Source organism: Haematobia irritans, chromosome 5, assembly GCF_050003625.1.
Source record: "Haematobia irritans isolate KBUSLIRL chromosome 5, ASM5000362v1, whole genome shotgun sequence".
NCBI lineage: Eukaryota > Metazoa > Arthropoda > Insecta > Diptera > Muscidae > Haematobia > Haematobia irritans.
In genome coordinates this window covers 39,397,763-39,413,443 of record NC_134401.1, presented here as the reverse complement: position 1 = coordinate 39,413,443, position 15,681 = coordinate 39,397,763, and the positions used below count along the sequence as shown (strand labels likewise).

At 40.3% G+C, this 15,681-nt stretch overlaps 2 protein-coding genes across 2 annotated transcripts; both read right to left on the bottom strand.

Annotated features, from left to right (window-relative positions):
- Window positions 1-416: 416 nt before the first annotated feature.
- Window positions 417-2,270, bottom strand: LOC142239645 (uncharacterized). The gene has a single exon (XM_075311436.1). It carries the CDS (start codon window positions 2,268-2,270, stop codon window positions 417-419), a length of 1,854 nt encoding a protein of 617 aa, XP_075167551.1.
- Window positions 2,271-11,946: 9,676 nt separating this feature from the next.
- On the bottom strand, window positions 11,947-13,483 carry LOC142239378 (uncharacterized). Its single transcript, XM_075311160.1, has one exon. It carries the CDS (start codon window positions 13,481-13,483, stop codon window positions 11,954-11,956), a length of 1,530 nt encoding a protein of 509 aa, XP_075167275.1. The 3' UTR covers window positions 11,947-11,953.
- Window positions 13,484-15,681: the final 2,198 nt, after the last annotated feature.

Genomic DNA, 15,681 nt, shown 5'->3' with positions numbered 1-15,681 from the left:
ATTTTTGTCTAATATATACCACGTATGGACTAACCCACAATTTAGAAAACGATGTTAAGAAGTTTTAAGATACCACAACCCAACTAGTTCGATTATGGATGACAGTATTTCGTAGAAGTTTCTACGCAATTCATGGTGGAGGGTACATAAGATTCGGCCTGGCCGAATCTTACGGCCGTATATACTTGTTTTTCTTTTGGGTGTAATTGTGATACTCAACGCGCTTAACTTCTCACTTATCAATAGGTGCTGATCAATTCTATTTTTAGCTCAATGACTAATGCCGCTACTATATAATTTTTTTTTTTTTTTTGATAAAAAATAATTTTACCCAAAATTGTTATAAATTATTAGTGCTACGAATATAACTTTATTAATTTATTACTATCTTTGTGATATCAATAAGTTATGCGCAATTATTTTTTATAATTAAATTTCCATAAGTGACCACCACACTTATGTAAGAATAATTCCAATAACAAACACAATCCACTTAAACCACACATGGCACCCAATATCATAAAAAGCAAAGACAAATGTTCCAAACCAGCCGAAGTATACTCATGACTAACTTCTAGGCGTTGGATATATTTCGCCGCCAAAGAATATTGAAAAGCTTCCTGTTCATATTTCTGTATTAGACCATTGGAATGGGTACGAAATGTAAAATACTCCAGGTCACGCCATACGGCGGAATCCGTTTGTATGGGATAGGCCAAGTGGTAGGAACCAAAACAAATGTCCGAGAATTTAAAAACACTATGCTTCAAATGCCGTTGGGCTTCGTTCAAAAAGTGCCAGACATCGTCGGTAACGAAATAACCAAAGCTGGTATTAAACTGCAATTGATGTAGGGCAAATGTGGCTGGATCCACAGGCCGCAGTAGTCGAGAGAAATTCTGAGGCAATACATAGCCTTGAGAGTAGAGAAATTCCAATTCATAATCAATTATCATGATGGGCAATTGAACGCCTATAATATCATCCATGGTATTAATTTGGGCCCGAAATAGGGTAACCGTAAGGAAACTACCCAAAAATGAAGTATAATTGGCTGATAGGAAGAAACCAAAGAAAAATATTTCCCCGTAGATTAGAAAACGTAGCCATGATGGTGTGGTTAATGCCTTAGGAGTGGCCACATAAAGGACATGACAGAAGTCATTCAACCAAGCTTCACTTAATAGGGAAAAGAACTTATATCTCCTCCGAAACACTTTGGTCTCCCACAATACTCGAAGAAAATCCAAAAGGTATAGCACCAATAAAACTCCTCCCACACCTAACCAAATTTCCCAACTAAAAGGTTGAATGGGATATAAGACAGTGGATATGCTATTCATTACGGGAACCATAAGACACCATTTCACAACCATTATGGGATAGCTCTTATCCAAATCATCATCGGTATCATATAGAGCATAAGCATGAGCCACCACATCCAATTCTCTGCGACGTACCAATTCCAAGACTGCCTTCATATTTAAAGCCTCTCCTCCAAGACTATCCACAGGCATTTCATATTCCACCATAGTCCCGTTCAAGACATCTGTAAATTCTTTTAAAATCCGATACATAGTTCCCTCTATATGCTGTTCACCATGTTTATCCCGATATTTGATGACATAGGGCAAATCTTGTCTTAGGGGAGTGTAAAATTTATAGCCCTCGACATCCTGAGTAGCAGCCAATACTCTTGCATATTGCTCTAGTAGATATTTCTGGAAATCTGTTCGATTCACAAATTCATATTCGGGATATTGACGATGGCTATATATGAGTTGTTCTCCATCCATGGTCTCAAAGAACACCAGGCTATTGGCGAAGCTACCTTTGTACAAGACATAACAGACTTCGTCAATGGATTTAAGATTGACAACCTTATGGACATACACCACAATATTGATGCCATTGTGACGGCGTGTCAACATGCGATTATGGACATTCATGATGGGATCTGTAGGTCCAGTTGTGAAGACCAGACTCATACCATTGCGCTTCGAATCTATGTTGGCCATTCTCAAATCACTACGATTTGTAAACACGTATTGTGGAATCTTTGTAATATCATGGATACGTTTCATAAAATCATCCAGGATTTCGGAATTTTTGCTGCTCAAATGTTCACTTAGGAACCACACTACATCCAATGATTGAAACACAGGAAAATATGTTGCAATAAATTTATAAAGTTGAGTGTCACTCCATTGCAAACTGGGAACCAGATATGACAAAACTATGACCACCACTATGAGTTTCTTGAGATCCATAACTGTGACACGGTGCTAAAGCAAATGAAATGACTTTGGCTGTTCAAAAATGAATTCCAGTGGAAAACGAATTGGTATCCCCAAAGGAATACATTCGACAACATGTTTGTAAATACAAGGTTAACTCATCATTTCCAAACATAGTACAATATTTGCATACAACTCAAGAGCTCCTAAGTAAATCAGTAGGTTAGATTCGAAAATAGATTTAGTACGAGGGCAGTTCGGAAACTTCTTAGCCTAGCACAAAAAACGCGGTATAAACAGAAAAAAGTTAAGTGTTTTGGAAACTTCCATCTCTGTTATGAACACATGTTAAATTTTGTTTCGATCTGGCAACTCCTTCATATAGAAACATGTGTTCAAAAAAGACGCATCCGCAATTTTTTTTACAATGGAAAAATTAGAAATGCGTGCTGTCATTAAATATTTACACAAAAATGGTTTATCGGGACAAGAAATTCATAATGATATGGACAGTAAAAAATTGGGTTGCTGAATTTAAACGTGGTCGCACAAGCATTGAATATGAACCACGTAGAGGACGTCCAAAAGCAGCAACAACAACAGAAATTGTAGCCAAAGTGCATGATATGGTATTAAATGATGGACGAATAAAAGTGCGGGCATCTCAAATGATCGAGTCCATTTAATTTTGCATGAAGAACTACAGATGAAAACGCTTTCTGCAAGATGGGTGCCGCATTTGTTAACAGTCGATAAAAAACGCATAAGAATGAACATTTCTCAAGCTTGTTTGGATCGTTTTAAGCGAAATAAAGGGTGATACGGTCAAAATTTGGTCAATATAAACTTGACGTATTTCTTTCAATTTTGCATTTAAAAAACCTGAACACCCCTCATTTTGAAGGTGTGTGTGTGTGTAGAATGTTGCTCCTATTTTGATTTTGGAATTCACTCTTCAGTTGTCAAAATGCCGTCCAAGCAAGAAGAGCAGCGTATCAAAATTTTGCTCGCGCATCGCGAAAATCCGAGCTACTCGCACGCAAAGCTGGCAAAATCGCAAAAAGTTGCCAAATCAACCGTTACAAATGTAATTAAAGTGTTTGGGGAACGTTTGTCGACAGCCAGGAAGTCTGGATCGGGGGGAAATCGAAAACCGGAAGCCGCTGAGACGACAAAGAGAGTTGCCGGTAGTTTCAAGCGAAACCCTAACCTCTCTCTCCGAGATGCCGCAAATAAGCTGGGTGTATCGTCTACAAGCGTGCATCGAGCCAAAAAACGAGCCGGACTATCGACTTACAAGAAGGTAGTGACTCCAAATCGCGATGATAAACAAAATACGACGGCCAAAGCGCGATCCCGGAGGCTGTACACGACGATGCTGACGAAGTTTGACTGCGTGGTAATGGACGACGAAACCTACGTCAAAGCCGACTACAAGCAGCTTCCGGGACAGGAGTTTTATACGGCAAAAGGAAGGGGAAAGGTAGCAGATATTTTCAAGCACATAAAACTGTCAAAGTTCGCAAAGAAATATCTGGTTTGGCAAGCCATCTGTACCTGTGGCTTGAAAAGCAGCATTTTCATAGCTTCCAAGAAATTTACGTGAAAGAGTGTTTGAATAAACGTCTGCTGCCTTTCCTGAAGAAACACGCTTGTTCCGTACTGTTTTGGCCGGATTTGGCATCTTGCCATTACGGTAAAAATGCCATGGAGTGGTACGCCGCCAACAACGTTCAGGCGGTTCTCAAGGACAAGAACCCTCCCAACACGCCAGAGCTCCGCCCAATTGAGAAATACTGGCCTATTGTCAAGCGGAACCTAAAGAAGACCAAAAAAAACTGCTAAGGACGAGCAGCAGTTCAAGGCAAACTGGCTTTCTGCGGCGAAGAAGGTGGACAAGGTGGCTGTACAAAATCTGATGGCAGGTGTCAAGCGTGAGGCCCGGCAATTCGGATTTGGAAAAGCGAAAGCCTAACTGAATATTTTTCCTGAATTTTATACTAATTGAACTTGAAAAAGAAATTTAATTTGATTTTTTAAATAAACGATTTCACCGATTTACACGCGTTTTCCCTTGACCAAATTTTGACCGTATCACCCTTTAAAATGGATTTTAAGCGTCGTTTCACAACTGTTGATGAGACATGGATCCACCACTATACTCCAGAGACAAAAGAACAATCCAAACAATGGACTGAAGCTGGAGGAAGTGCCCCAAAGAAGGCAAAAACAATTCAATCGGCTGGTAAGGTTATGGCAACGGTTTTTTGGGACTTTGAAGTATTTTATTGATTGACTATCTGCAAAAGGGTAAAACAAAAAAATTCAGAGTACTATTGCAACCTTTTGGATCAATTAAATGTACAAATTCGAGAAAAACGTCCTGGCTTAGAACACAAAAAAAATAATTTTTCATCAAGACAACGCACCAGCGCACAAGAGTGTTTTAACAATGGCTAAAATCAACGAATTAAAGAACGAGTTGCTTGACCACCCACCTTATTCTCCTAATTTAGCTCCCAGTGACTTTTACTTGTTCCCAAATCTAAAAAAAAATTCCCTGCTGGCAAGCGTTTTAACTCAAATGAAGATGCAATTACAGTTGTAAACCACTATTTTGAAGACCTTGAGGAAAACTATTTTAATCAAGGGATAGAAGTGCTAGAAAAGCGTTGGACTAAGTATATTGAAGTTTCAGGAGATTATATTGAAAAATAAAAATATTTTTGAAAAACTAACTATTCTCTTTCATTGATAGGCTAAGATGTTTCCGAACCGTACTCGTAGACCACTATAGGTTCATAGCGATTCCTCAAGGTAATTTTTTCAACTTCTTCTTCTTGAATTGGTCTTCTTTAAAGTCGCTTATCCGTCTTCCTTAAAGTTCCATTTATCCGTCTTCCTTAAAGTTGCTTAAAACAACCAACCAGAGGCCCTGGGGAAGTCGAGTATGTTCCCTAAGCTACACTTCCGCATAACGGTGAGAGTCTGAAAGAAAAAGGGGCCCAGTATCTTGTTAATTCTAAAGGATAGTCCAGCATTATCCTTTAGAATTAACAAGATGCAGGAAGTGGTACGAGTCTTCCGTACGTTCTGAGTCCAGACACCATCTGCAACTGTCATTATCTTTGAGGCTTATTCTTAGCATAAGTTTCCCATGCGTGTTAGGTCAAGTTATAAGTCCAGAATTTCATTATTCCTACGATTTTTTTCATACTCTTTCAACTTCATTTGCTCAAACCTTCCGAAGAGATCCATCGTCATCGCCGTAGTTCATTATATTTGACAAGAATCATGTAAAGATGTAAAGACAGCGGAGAAAAGCAAGAACATTATTCGTGCCATGAACGCCCTTCTTATTATGCTGTTCAGGCTCAAGGCTCACTACCTTGGACCTTATGTTTGCATTGCCCGACATTCGATAAAGAAACTGATATCGCTTTTGATTCTGCTTGAAAGGTACTAGAATCGCTTTCTGCTTGAAAGATACTAGAATCGCCCTCTGATTTCAGTTCCTTCGTTCATTTTAGATCCATCTGGAAGGTATCCTCCTTTCTTCCCACTCTTCCATATTTGTTATAAACATTTTTAGTCGCCCTATAGTTCGACTTTCTATAACGTTCTCTGAGAGCCACCGTGGTGCAATGGTTAGCATTCCCGCCTTGCATTCACAAGGTCGTAGGTTCGATTCCTGCTTCGATCAAACACCAAAAAGTTTTTCAGCGGTGGATTATCCCACCTCAGTAATGCTGGTGACATTTCTGATGGTTTCAAAGCTTCTCTAAGTGGTTTCACTGCCATGTGGAACGCCGTTCAGACTCGGCTATAAAAAGCAGGTTCCATGTCATTGAGCAGCACTCAGTGATAAGAGAGAAGTTCACCACTGTGTTATCACAATGGACTGAATAGTCTAAGTGAACCTGATACATCGGGCTGCCGCCTAATCTAACCTAACCTAACGTTCTCTATGCCTGCAAACATTGCTTTCCAGGGTATATATGCTTTAAAGTCTCCGGAGTGTCACCTGTTTTCTTTAGTGGGCAAATTCTCATCAGCACTTCTAAAGTGGCAACGGTATCTGATTTTGGTGGTTCGCGATTGTGCATCATACGTGGCAGCAACATGTAGCCAATTAAAAAGGGAAAGTCACATTCCCTATCGTTCCCCGACTAATTTTTGACAAGAGTACAATGCCGCATAGGCCTTTATTATGAAGACTGCGGTATTTTCCATCCAGTTCAGTTTGGAGTGCAAGATAACTCCCAAGTATCTTGCTGATTTCGAGAGACTCAACTTTGTCCCTTGAAATTCAGGAACTTTGTATCCAACGATCTCGTCTAAATTCCTCGGTTAAAAGATGACAATCTTTTCAGTATATCATGAGTTTCAGTCTCAGTTTGGAATGTAGTGACTTTTCCTTCCAGATCAGGTTCATTGAGGATTTTGTAAATCCACAACACTGTTAGATCTATAGTTCCGCAGCAGTACAAACCCGAATTCTAATATGTAACGTGATTTTCTCATCGGCTGAGATAAGCTCAGCCGCCTTCAGGGTCTCCGTAAGGACTCCCTAAATCCTTCGAAATAAGAACACAAGTGTTCGAGTTAAATATTAATTAATTCGGTTTTACTAATAAAAACTATTTTATAATCTACTTGTGTGATATTTGACAATCACTCTAATATGAGTAGGATCTGATGGGAGCAGGCAGGATGTCGTCCGTATTGACAACTGGTATCTTCGTGAGATGACGAAGGAATTAGACTCGTAGATAATGCTAAGTACTTCGATTCTTCGGTTGCTTGATGATCGGAATCTGATGAGAGATTCGGTTCGTTGATGAATGCGTCGGTTTCTTGGTGGTCGGTAGTTGTTGAGTATTTGGCTTGTTGATGAAGGTTTTGGATGAGGTTGTAGGCGCGTAGAGATTCGATAATTGGTGAGGAATTCGGTTCGTTGATTATCAGTAGTGATGTGAACGTCGGTTTATCAGTGTTCGGTAGTTGAGGCGAAGTGCACTTCGTTTATAATCGGTAGTGGAGGAGACCATCGGTTCGTCTAAGCTCTGTATTTGATGATACGTTAACAATCGGATGCTATTGAATTGATACGTGGATGCTTGATCCTTGTAGGTGATCGGAAACTACTGATGAGATCTTCGGCTTTCAGACGGTTGCTAGTGGTGCTGCAGTTGATTGTTGTAGAGGCGGTGTGGCAGTGTCGTGACAGTCGGAATCTGTTTCGGGTCGCTAATCGGTCAATCACACAAACTTCTACTACGGCTACTAGCTAATCTACGAACGAACAGTAGGCGCGAAGATCTCTGTGGTGGAACAGTAGGTTAGGTTAGGTGGCAGCCCGATGTATCAGGCTCACATAGACTATTCAGTCCATTGTGATACCACATTGGTGAACTTCTCTCTTATCTCTGAGTGCTGCCCGATTCCATGTTAAGCTCAATGACAACGGACCTCCTTTTTATAGCCGAGTCCGAACGGCGTTCCACATTGCAGTGAAACCACTTAGAGAAGCTTTGTAACACTCAGAAATGTCACCAGCATTACTGAGGTAGGATAATCCACCGCTGAGAAACTTTTGGTGTTCGGTCGAAGCAGGAATCGAACCCACGAACTTGTGTATGCAAGGCGGGCATGCTAACCATTGCACCACGGTGGCTCACCACTGTGATATCACAATGCCGCCTAATCTAACCTAACCTATCGTTCTCTATGCCTGCAAACATTGCTTTCCTGTTTTCTTTATGTGCAAATCCAGTGGGCAAATTCTCATCAGCACCTCTAAAGTGGCAGCGTCTGTTCTATTGATCTTATTTATTTTCGATATTTGATTTTGGTGGTTCGCGATTGTGCACCATACGTGGCAGCTACATATAGCCAATTAAAAAGGGAAGGTCGCATTCCCCATCGTTCCCCAACTAATTTTTTACAAGAGTACAATGCCGCATAGGCCTTCATTATGCAGACTGCGGTATTTTCCATCCAGTTCAGTTTGGAGTGCAAGAGAATTCCCAAGTATCTTGCTGATTTCGAGAGACTCAACTTCGTCCCTTAAAATTCAGGAACTTTGTATCCAACGATCTCGTCTAAATTCCTCGGTTAAAAGATGAAAATCTTTTCAGTATATCATGAGTTTCAGTCTCAGTATGGAATGTAGTGACTTTTCCTTCCAGATCAGGTTCATTGAGTATTGTGGATTTTGTAAATCCACAACACTGTTAGATCTATAGTTCCGCAGCAGTACAAATCCGAATTCTAATATGTAACGTCGTTTTCTCGTCGGCTGAGATAAGCTCAGCCACCTCCAGAGTATCCGAGAGGACTCACTAAACCTATCGGAATAAGAACACAAGTGTTCGAGTTAAATATTAATTAATTCGGTTTTACTAATAAAAACTATTTTATCATCTACTTGTGTGATATTTGACAATCTCTCTAATATGAGTAGGATCTGATGGGAGCAGGCAGGATGTCGTCCGTATTGACAACTGGTATCTTCGTGAGATGACGAAGGAATTCGATTCGTAGATAATGCTAGGTACTTCGATTCTTCGTTTGCTTGATGATCGGGATTTGATGAGAGATTCGGTTCGTTGATGAATGCATCGTGGTCTTGATGGTCGGTAGTTGTTGAGTATTTGGCTTGTTAATGAAGGTTTTGGATGAGGATGTAGGCGCGTAGAGATTCGATAATTGGTGAGGAATTCGGTTCGTTGATTATCAGTAGTGATGTGAACGTCGGTTTATCAATGTTCGGTAATTGAGGCGAAGTGCGCTTCGTTTATAATCGGTAGTGGAGGAGACCATCGGTTCGTCTAAGCTCTGTATTTGATGATACGTTAACAATCGGATGCTATTGAATTCGTTGATACGTGGATGCTTGATCCTTGTAGGTGATCGGAAACTACTGATGAGATCTTCGGCTTTCAGACGGTTGCTAGTGGTGCTGCAGTTGATTGTTGTAGAGGCGGTGTGGCAGTGGCGGGATCTGCTTCGGGTTGCTAATCGGTCAATCACACAAACTTCTACTCCGGCTACTAGCTAATCTACGAGCGAACAGTAGGCGCGGAGATATCTGTGGTGGAACAGAAGGCCCGAAGGTCCCTGTGGAGGAACACTAGGCCCGAAGGTCTATGTGGTGGAACAGTAGGCCCGAAGGTCTCCGTAGTGGAACAATAGGCCCGAATGTCTCTGTGGTGGAATAATAGCCCCGAATATATCTGTTGGGGAACAGTAGGCCCGAAGGTCTCTGTTGGGGCAACAGTAGGCCAAAAGTCTCTGTGGTGAAACAGTATGCCCGAAGACCTCTGTGAGGAAACAGTAGGTCTCTGTGTTCCACTAATTTTGCTTCTGGGAATATTCCTCAGACGACGAAAAAATACCACCGAACTACAAGCGGAACGATGTGCAATGAACCACTCGTAGCACGATACGAACCTAGCTGTATACAGTAGATGCAGATATTTATCTAAAGTCTCGGTCAGTCGCCTATCCGTGTCTCACTTTAGTTGGCAAATGTCCACAATATAAGTAATTCATACCATGTTAGGTTGGATCGATAAAATTATCTATGTCAATCTTGTCACGTTCAAATATACCAAGGCTTTCGTTTGTTGGAACATGCCTCCAAATAGCATTTCCTACATTGTCCAGAATCTTAGTAATTTTATTCGCGATAAAGTTATTGTTGCATTGGGCCTGAGATAAACATCAGAAACAGAAATGTTCAGATTTTGGGACACAGAAAAAAAGTTTCGACAAGAGTGCAGCACCACACTATTCGAGAAGCGGTGGACTTACAGTTTTTAGGGGCGCTACCTTACTTTTTGAAGAGAGATAAACGTCAGAAACAGAAATGGTCAGATTTTGGGACACAGACTTTAAAACTTTCGGTAAGAGTGCACATAATTCAAGACGTGGAAAACTTGCGTTTTTTTAGGGCGCTGCCTTACTTACCTTTGAGGCGAACAGGTAGGAAGTTCTAATGTTTTGTGAGGATATTGTGCAACTATAAATGCAGGTACAGTAAGCCTACTCAGAGGGGTCACAAACTCGTGACTAGTCAGCGAGTAATTCGAATGTTCTAAAGAGACTGGGCTCCGACCTTTGAAATTCGGGAGCATTGTTCAGTTAAAAAATGAAAATCTGTCCACTGTATCATGACTTCCAGTCTCAGTTTGAAATGTAGTGACTTTTCCTTCCAGATCGGGCTCTTTGTATGTTGTGGATTTTGGCCAAAATTCAGATTGTTTTACCAGTTATTTCTGCGGTAGAACCACAGTTCTGCAGCAGAACAAACCAGAGTTCCAATAACTCCAGAGTTTTCGGTTTCTACTACCTCCGAGTAGAATTTCCTACATTGTCCCACATCTCTGTAATTTTATTTGCGAGAAAGGTTTTCCAATGAAATGGTGTTTTGTCCAACCATGCAGTTATTGTTGAATCGGAAGACTTACAGTTTTTTGGCAAGCTTCCTTACTTATTGATGCGATTAAGTAGGAAGTTCTATGGTTTTGTGAGGATATTCTGCAACTACACCCAGAGAAGGAATATGATCACCTCAAACATGTTTCAAGAGCAAAATATTTTGTTTGGATGGCAAACGTGTAACATTTTTGTCGCAACCATGTTATTTTCTCGGAAATTATGTATCTTAGTTCAGCAACCATGTACTTGTTTGGCGAGAAAACAACATTTTTGCGACAAATATGTTCCATATTTGCCGGGTAAAAATTACATTTTGCTCTTGAAACATGTTTGAGGTGATCATATTCCTTCTCTGCGTGTATAATTGCAGACACAGTAAGGCTTCTCACATTCAAACTCCATGAAGGTTAGGTTAGGTTAGGTTAGGTGGCAGCCCGATGTATCCGGCTCACTTAGACTATTCAGTCCATTGTGATACCACATTGGTGAACTTCTCTCTTATCACTGAGTGCTGCCCGATGCCATGTTAAGCTCAATGACAAGGGACCTGCTTTTTATAGCCGAATCCGAACGGCGTTCCACATTGCAGTGAAACCACTTAGAGAAGCTTTGAAACCCTCAGAAATGTCACCAGCATTACTGAGGTGGGATAATCCACCGCTGAAAAACTTTTTGGTGTTCGGTCGAATCAGGAATCAAACCCACGACCTTGCGTATGCAAGGCGGGCATGCTAACCATTGCACCATTTTGTTTGTCAAGAGCCTTATGAATGTTTTCAATACCCCATGAGCGGAAGATGTTCCATTTTTCTAGAGAATGGGATTTAACTTCTTCGCCCCAATCAGTCCCATCAATCCATAACTGCTGCAAAAGGATTTTAGCTACAACGATGATGAAAGCTAATCACCCAGCTAGATCAAAGATCATTGCGATAACTGATATTTTCCTTTTAGTTAATAGAGCGGTAGAGAGATAAATGTTCGAAAGGATATAATAAAATGTGTCAGTCATGGCATTCCATCATATTACTAAAGTTTTTTGTTTCACCAGTAACTTCAAGGAAATGTTCGTTCAGAAAATCCTCGGGGGACATCTGTTGCAAAATGTGTGAGTGATTTGTAGTCATCTTTTTAAGTGAAAACTCACCGGAATTGACTAAATCAATTCGGTCTCAGATAATGAATGCCCTCCCGAAAGTGTAACATCAACATGTATTTGATTTTTTTCCTTTTTATTAAAATGAAATTAATTTTCTCAATACTCAAGTAAATTAAATGTTCTTACGATTCTTCTTCCTAAATGACCATAATTCATGGAGAAAAGCCAGGCAAGCCATTACACTGCCGCCAAGCAAAAATCCCACTACCATTCTTAGATGCTGGAATCCAACGGTATGAAATGAATCATCTTCCAATCTATACTCGATAACTCCAGCACGATGGGCATATTCAAATGATTTCCTCTCATGATAGTAATACAAACCAGAGGAATGTATGCGAAACATTAAATATTCAATATCACGCCATATGGGTGATTCCGAGACCATGGGAAAGGCCAAATGATAATCACCAAAACAAATGTCGGTATAACGAAATATCGGAGGTCTTAAATGGGCCTGTTGCATATTCAAAAAATGCCACATATCATAGGTGGTAAAATAGGCTTGTGATGTATTCAAATGCAATTGATTGAAATAAAATGTTGAAGAGTTTACTGGTCTTAAGAGATCAAAGAATTTTTTGGGTAAATCGAAACGTTGGGAGATAAGAAAATCCAATTCATAATCAATAATCATAATGGGCAAATGATTATGGATGACATCATGCAAGTTATTGATATCCGATTTGATTTTCGTCACTGCCAAGAAGCTACCCAACGTGGAAGTATAGAATGAGGCAATGAAGAAACCTTGAAAGAATATAAAACCTTGCAGAACCATTTGAAACCAACTGTCTTGGCCATGGTAATTGGCCCCGGCTGGAGGTGAGGTATTGATAAATTTACAAAAATTAATTAAAATAAAATTTCGGCTATCCAAATGATGAAATTTCAGAAATATATAAGAGACGGAATTTACCAAAGTAAAGGCCACCACAATGGTAAACCATACAGACCATTCGAAAGGCATCAAAGGATAAAACATAGTGAAGATCTTATTATTAATGGGAACCATAAGGCACCAATTCACCACCAGAATGGGATAACTTTTCTGGACATCATCATCATTGTTAAATAAGGCATAGGCATGAGCAGCCAATTCCACTTTATGTTGACGTACCTCATCCAAGACCATTTGCATATCGACTATACTATCATCGGCCGAAGAATAGCCCACCAAGTGCGATTCCACCAGACTAGCATTGAGATATTCCAAACACATTTTTATGATATTATAGGCAACTCCCTGTATACGTAACTCTCCATTTCTATTGCGATAGCGTACCACCTTGGGAGCATCCATCATTAGGGGAGTTTCGAAACGATATCCTTGTAAGTCGGTCTTGTCCACAATTTTATGATAGAATTCTCTAACATTTCCCACCAAATGTGTTTTATTCTCCTTCGCAAATTCGGGATAGGTTGTAAATCCAAACACCTCATCCTGCTGGCTAGAAGCATTCACATAATATATATCCGAATTTACAAATTTTTCCATATACAAATATCTCAGAATTGTATCGATCTCCGTAATATTTTCCACTGGATGCAACATTATAACAATGGCCAAATAGAAATGCCGATGCCTGAGTAGTTCTTTATGTATCTGGACTATAGGATCCTCCAGGGTTTCAATAAGCATTATACTCAAAAGGTTGCGCTTTACATTATGATCTCGTACCCTGTAATCCGTAATGTTCGTTAGCAATAGCTAAGGATGCATGGTGGTTGCCATTGTCCATTTCATAAGAAAATCTAAACGTTCATCAAAGCATTGGGAACATGGACAATAGACAATTTCCTGGGTACCCATGGCTACAGGCATTACCAAACGTTTTGTTACATACTCCACATTCCAAGAGATGGCATTCAGTGTTGAAAGTATTAAAATAAATAGGATTTTCAGTATTTTAGCCATTTAGATACTACTAAGCTTTAGCCGTTCTGTTCAGTGTGTTCCGATGTGGTATAACCTACTGATTGCTTTTCAACTGCATTACCAAGTTGATGCCTCTCTTATAGGCTACCATCGATTGTGGATATCGTGACTTTGTTCCATGATTCGATGCAATTAAGCAATAATTGAAAATACATCATCTAATGTGGTACCATAAATGCGTGCGAAAAGTTCGTCATTTCAATGATAGCTCACTAATTTAAATGGGTTTGGACAAATTGATGTTAGGGTATCTTAACAAGTTTATAATAAAAAACTTGTTTAACAATTATGTACAATCTAGATAGGGACCTGGTTAATGTCTGGTGAAGAGACGTTGAAGGTCCATTCACACATGGTGAACTTCTATCTTATCAATGAGTGCTGCCCGATTTATGTTTAACTTAACCCCTTTATATCCGAATCCCCATCACATTACAGTGAAACGACTTAGAGAAGCTTTGAAACACCCAGAAATATCTCTAGAGTTCAGAAATTAAGATATGTGTTATCTGAGAATTGTGTAGTCAGGGTAGATAAGATTTATGCCAAGCAATTAAAATAAAAACACAGATAACGCACCAATAAGCGCTGATGTTCTGCACATGCCTGGTCATAAAATCTTATTAAGGGGTGATGGGGGAATCAAGATCGATTGAAAGGAGCTTTAAACTCAATCCTACTACTTGGGTCTACAGGAATAGATACGAGGAGTCAGGCTCCATTGGAAGGAGCCTTGACTTCAATTCTACTATTAGGGTGTTTAGGAATAGATCCAAGAATTCACCATACGAAGAGCAGAATTCTACGCAAACTGAATTTGATGGTCCCGACGCCACGGCAACTGATGGACTGCTGCTACGCAAGTCGAAAAAGCCGCCAATATGGAAGCGCCTGCTTTAGTTGTAACTGAAGAAAGTGTGGAGAAACCACAAAAGGGCTGCGAAGCAACAGAGATTCTGGGAGAATCTCTTAACGTTTCCTTCTTTAAAGTAAGAAGATTTGGTTTCTGAGAGTCAATATGATATGGAGACCCAAGAGGTGGAAACAAGAAAGGCAGTTGCTGAAACAGCTCTGACCTCAATCCTACTATTTGGGTCTATGGGAATAGTTCCAAAGATTCACCAAACGAAGAGCAGAGACCTACGCAAATTGAATTTGATGGTACTGGCCAAGGCATCTAATTGTGCTGCAGCTATGCAAGTCGAAAAAAGCCAATACTGAAGCGCCTGTTCAAGTTGCAACTCAAGGAAACGTGGTGGGAGTCAAAGCAACTGAGATTTAGGGAAAAACTTTTAACATTTCTTTCTTATCTTTACAGGAAGAAGATTTGGTTTCTAAGAGTCATGATGATATGGTGACTCAAGAGGTGGAAGCAGGAAATGCTGTTGCAGAAATAGCAACAGATTCAAGACATGGGTGCAAGAAAGAGAGGACTGAGAATGACTCCAGATATTGGGCACTGTGCAAAAGAGCGGTGGGGTCTAAACGGGACCTGACGCACTGGATATACGAGAGCCTAATCAGGCCAATCTTGGCATACGCGTCGAGGACGGGACTGGGTGTGAAGCAGAAAACGATGGTGTATGTAGGGCGTGTTTTGAGGATGATCATACCTTGGAATACTACCGTTGGAACTATCTTGCCTTTACTACGAACAGCGTTAACCATATAGGTGAAGAGGTGATTGTGTGATGTGGACCAATGCAACGGTCGGAAGAAGGACGAAAATAGTATGGCGTGACCCATAGTACCTGGGACCTGGCCCAGCTTGGAAACAAGAACTGGAAAAAAACTAGGGAATTCGTTGGAGACACAGAGTTACGAAAAGCCAAATACCAGCTTAGGTGTATCACCGGGCAACCTTAGACCTACTTTAAACCAAACCTAACCTAATTCCCTAA

What these genes read in the sequence shown, in the direction of transcription:
- LOC142239645 (XM_075311436.1), bottom strand. Translation starts at nt 2,270, where the DNA reads ATGGATCTCAAGAAACTCATAGTGGTGGTCATAGTTTTGTCATATCTG.
- LOC142239378 (XM_075311160.1), bottom strand. Translation starts at nt 13,483, where the DNA reads ATGCTTATTGAAACCCTGGAGGATCCTATAGTCCAGATACATAAAGAA.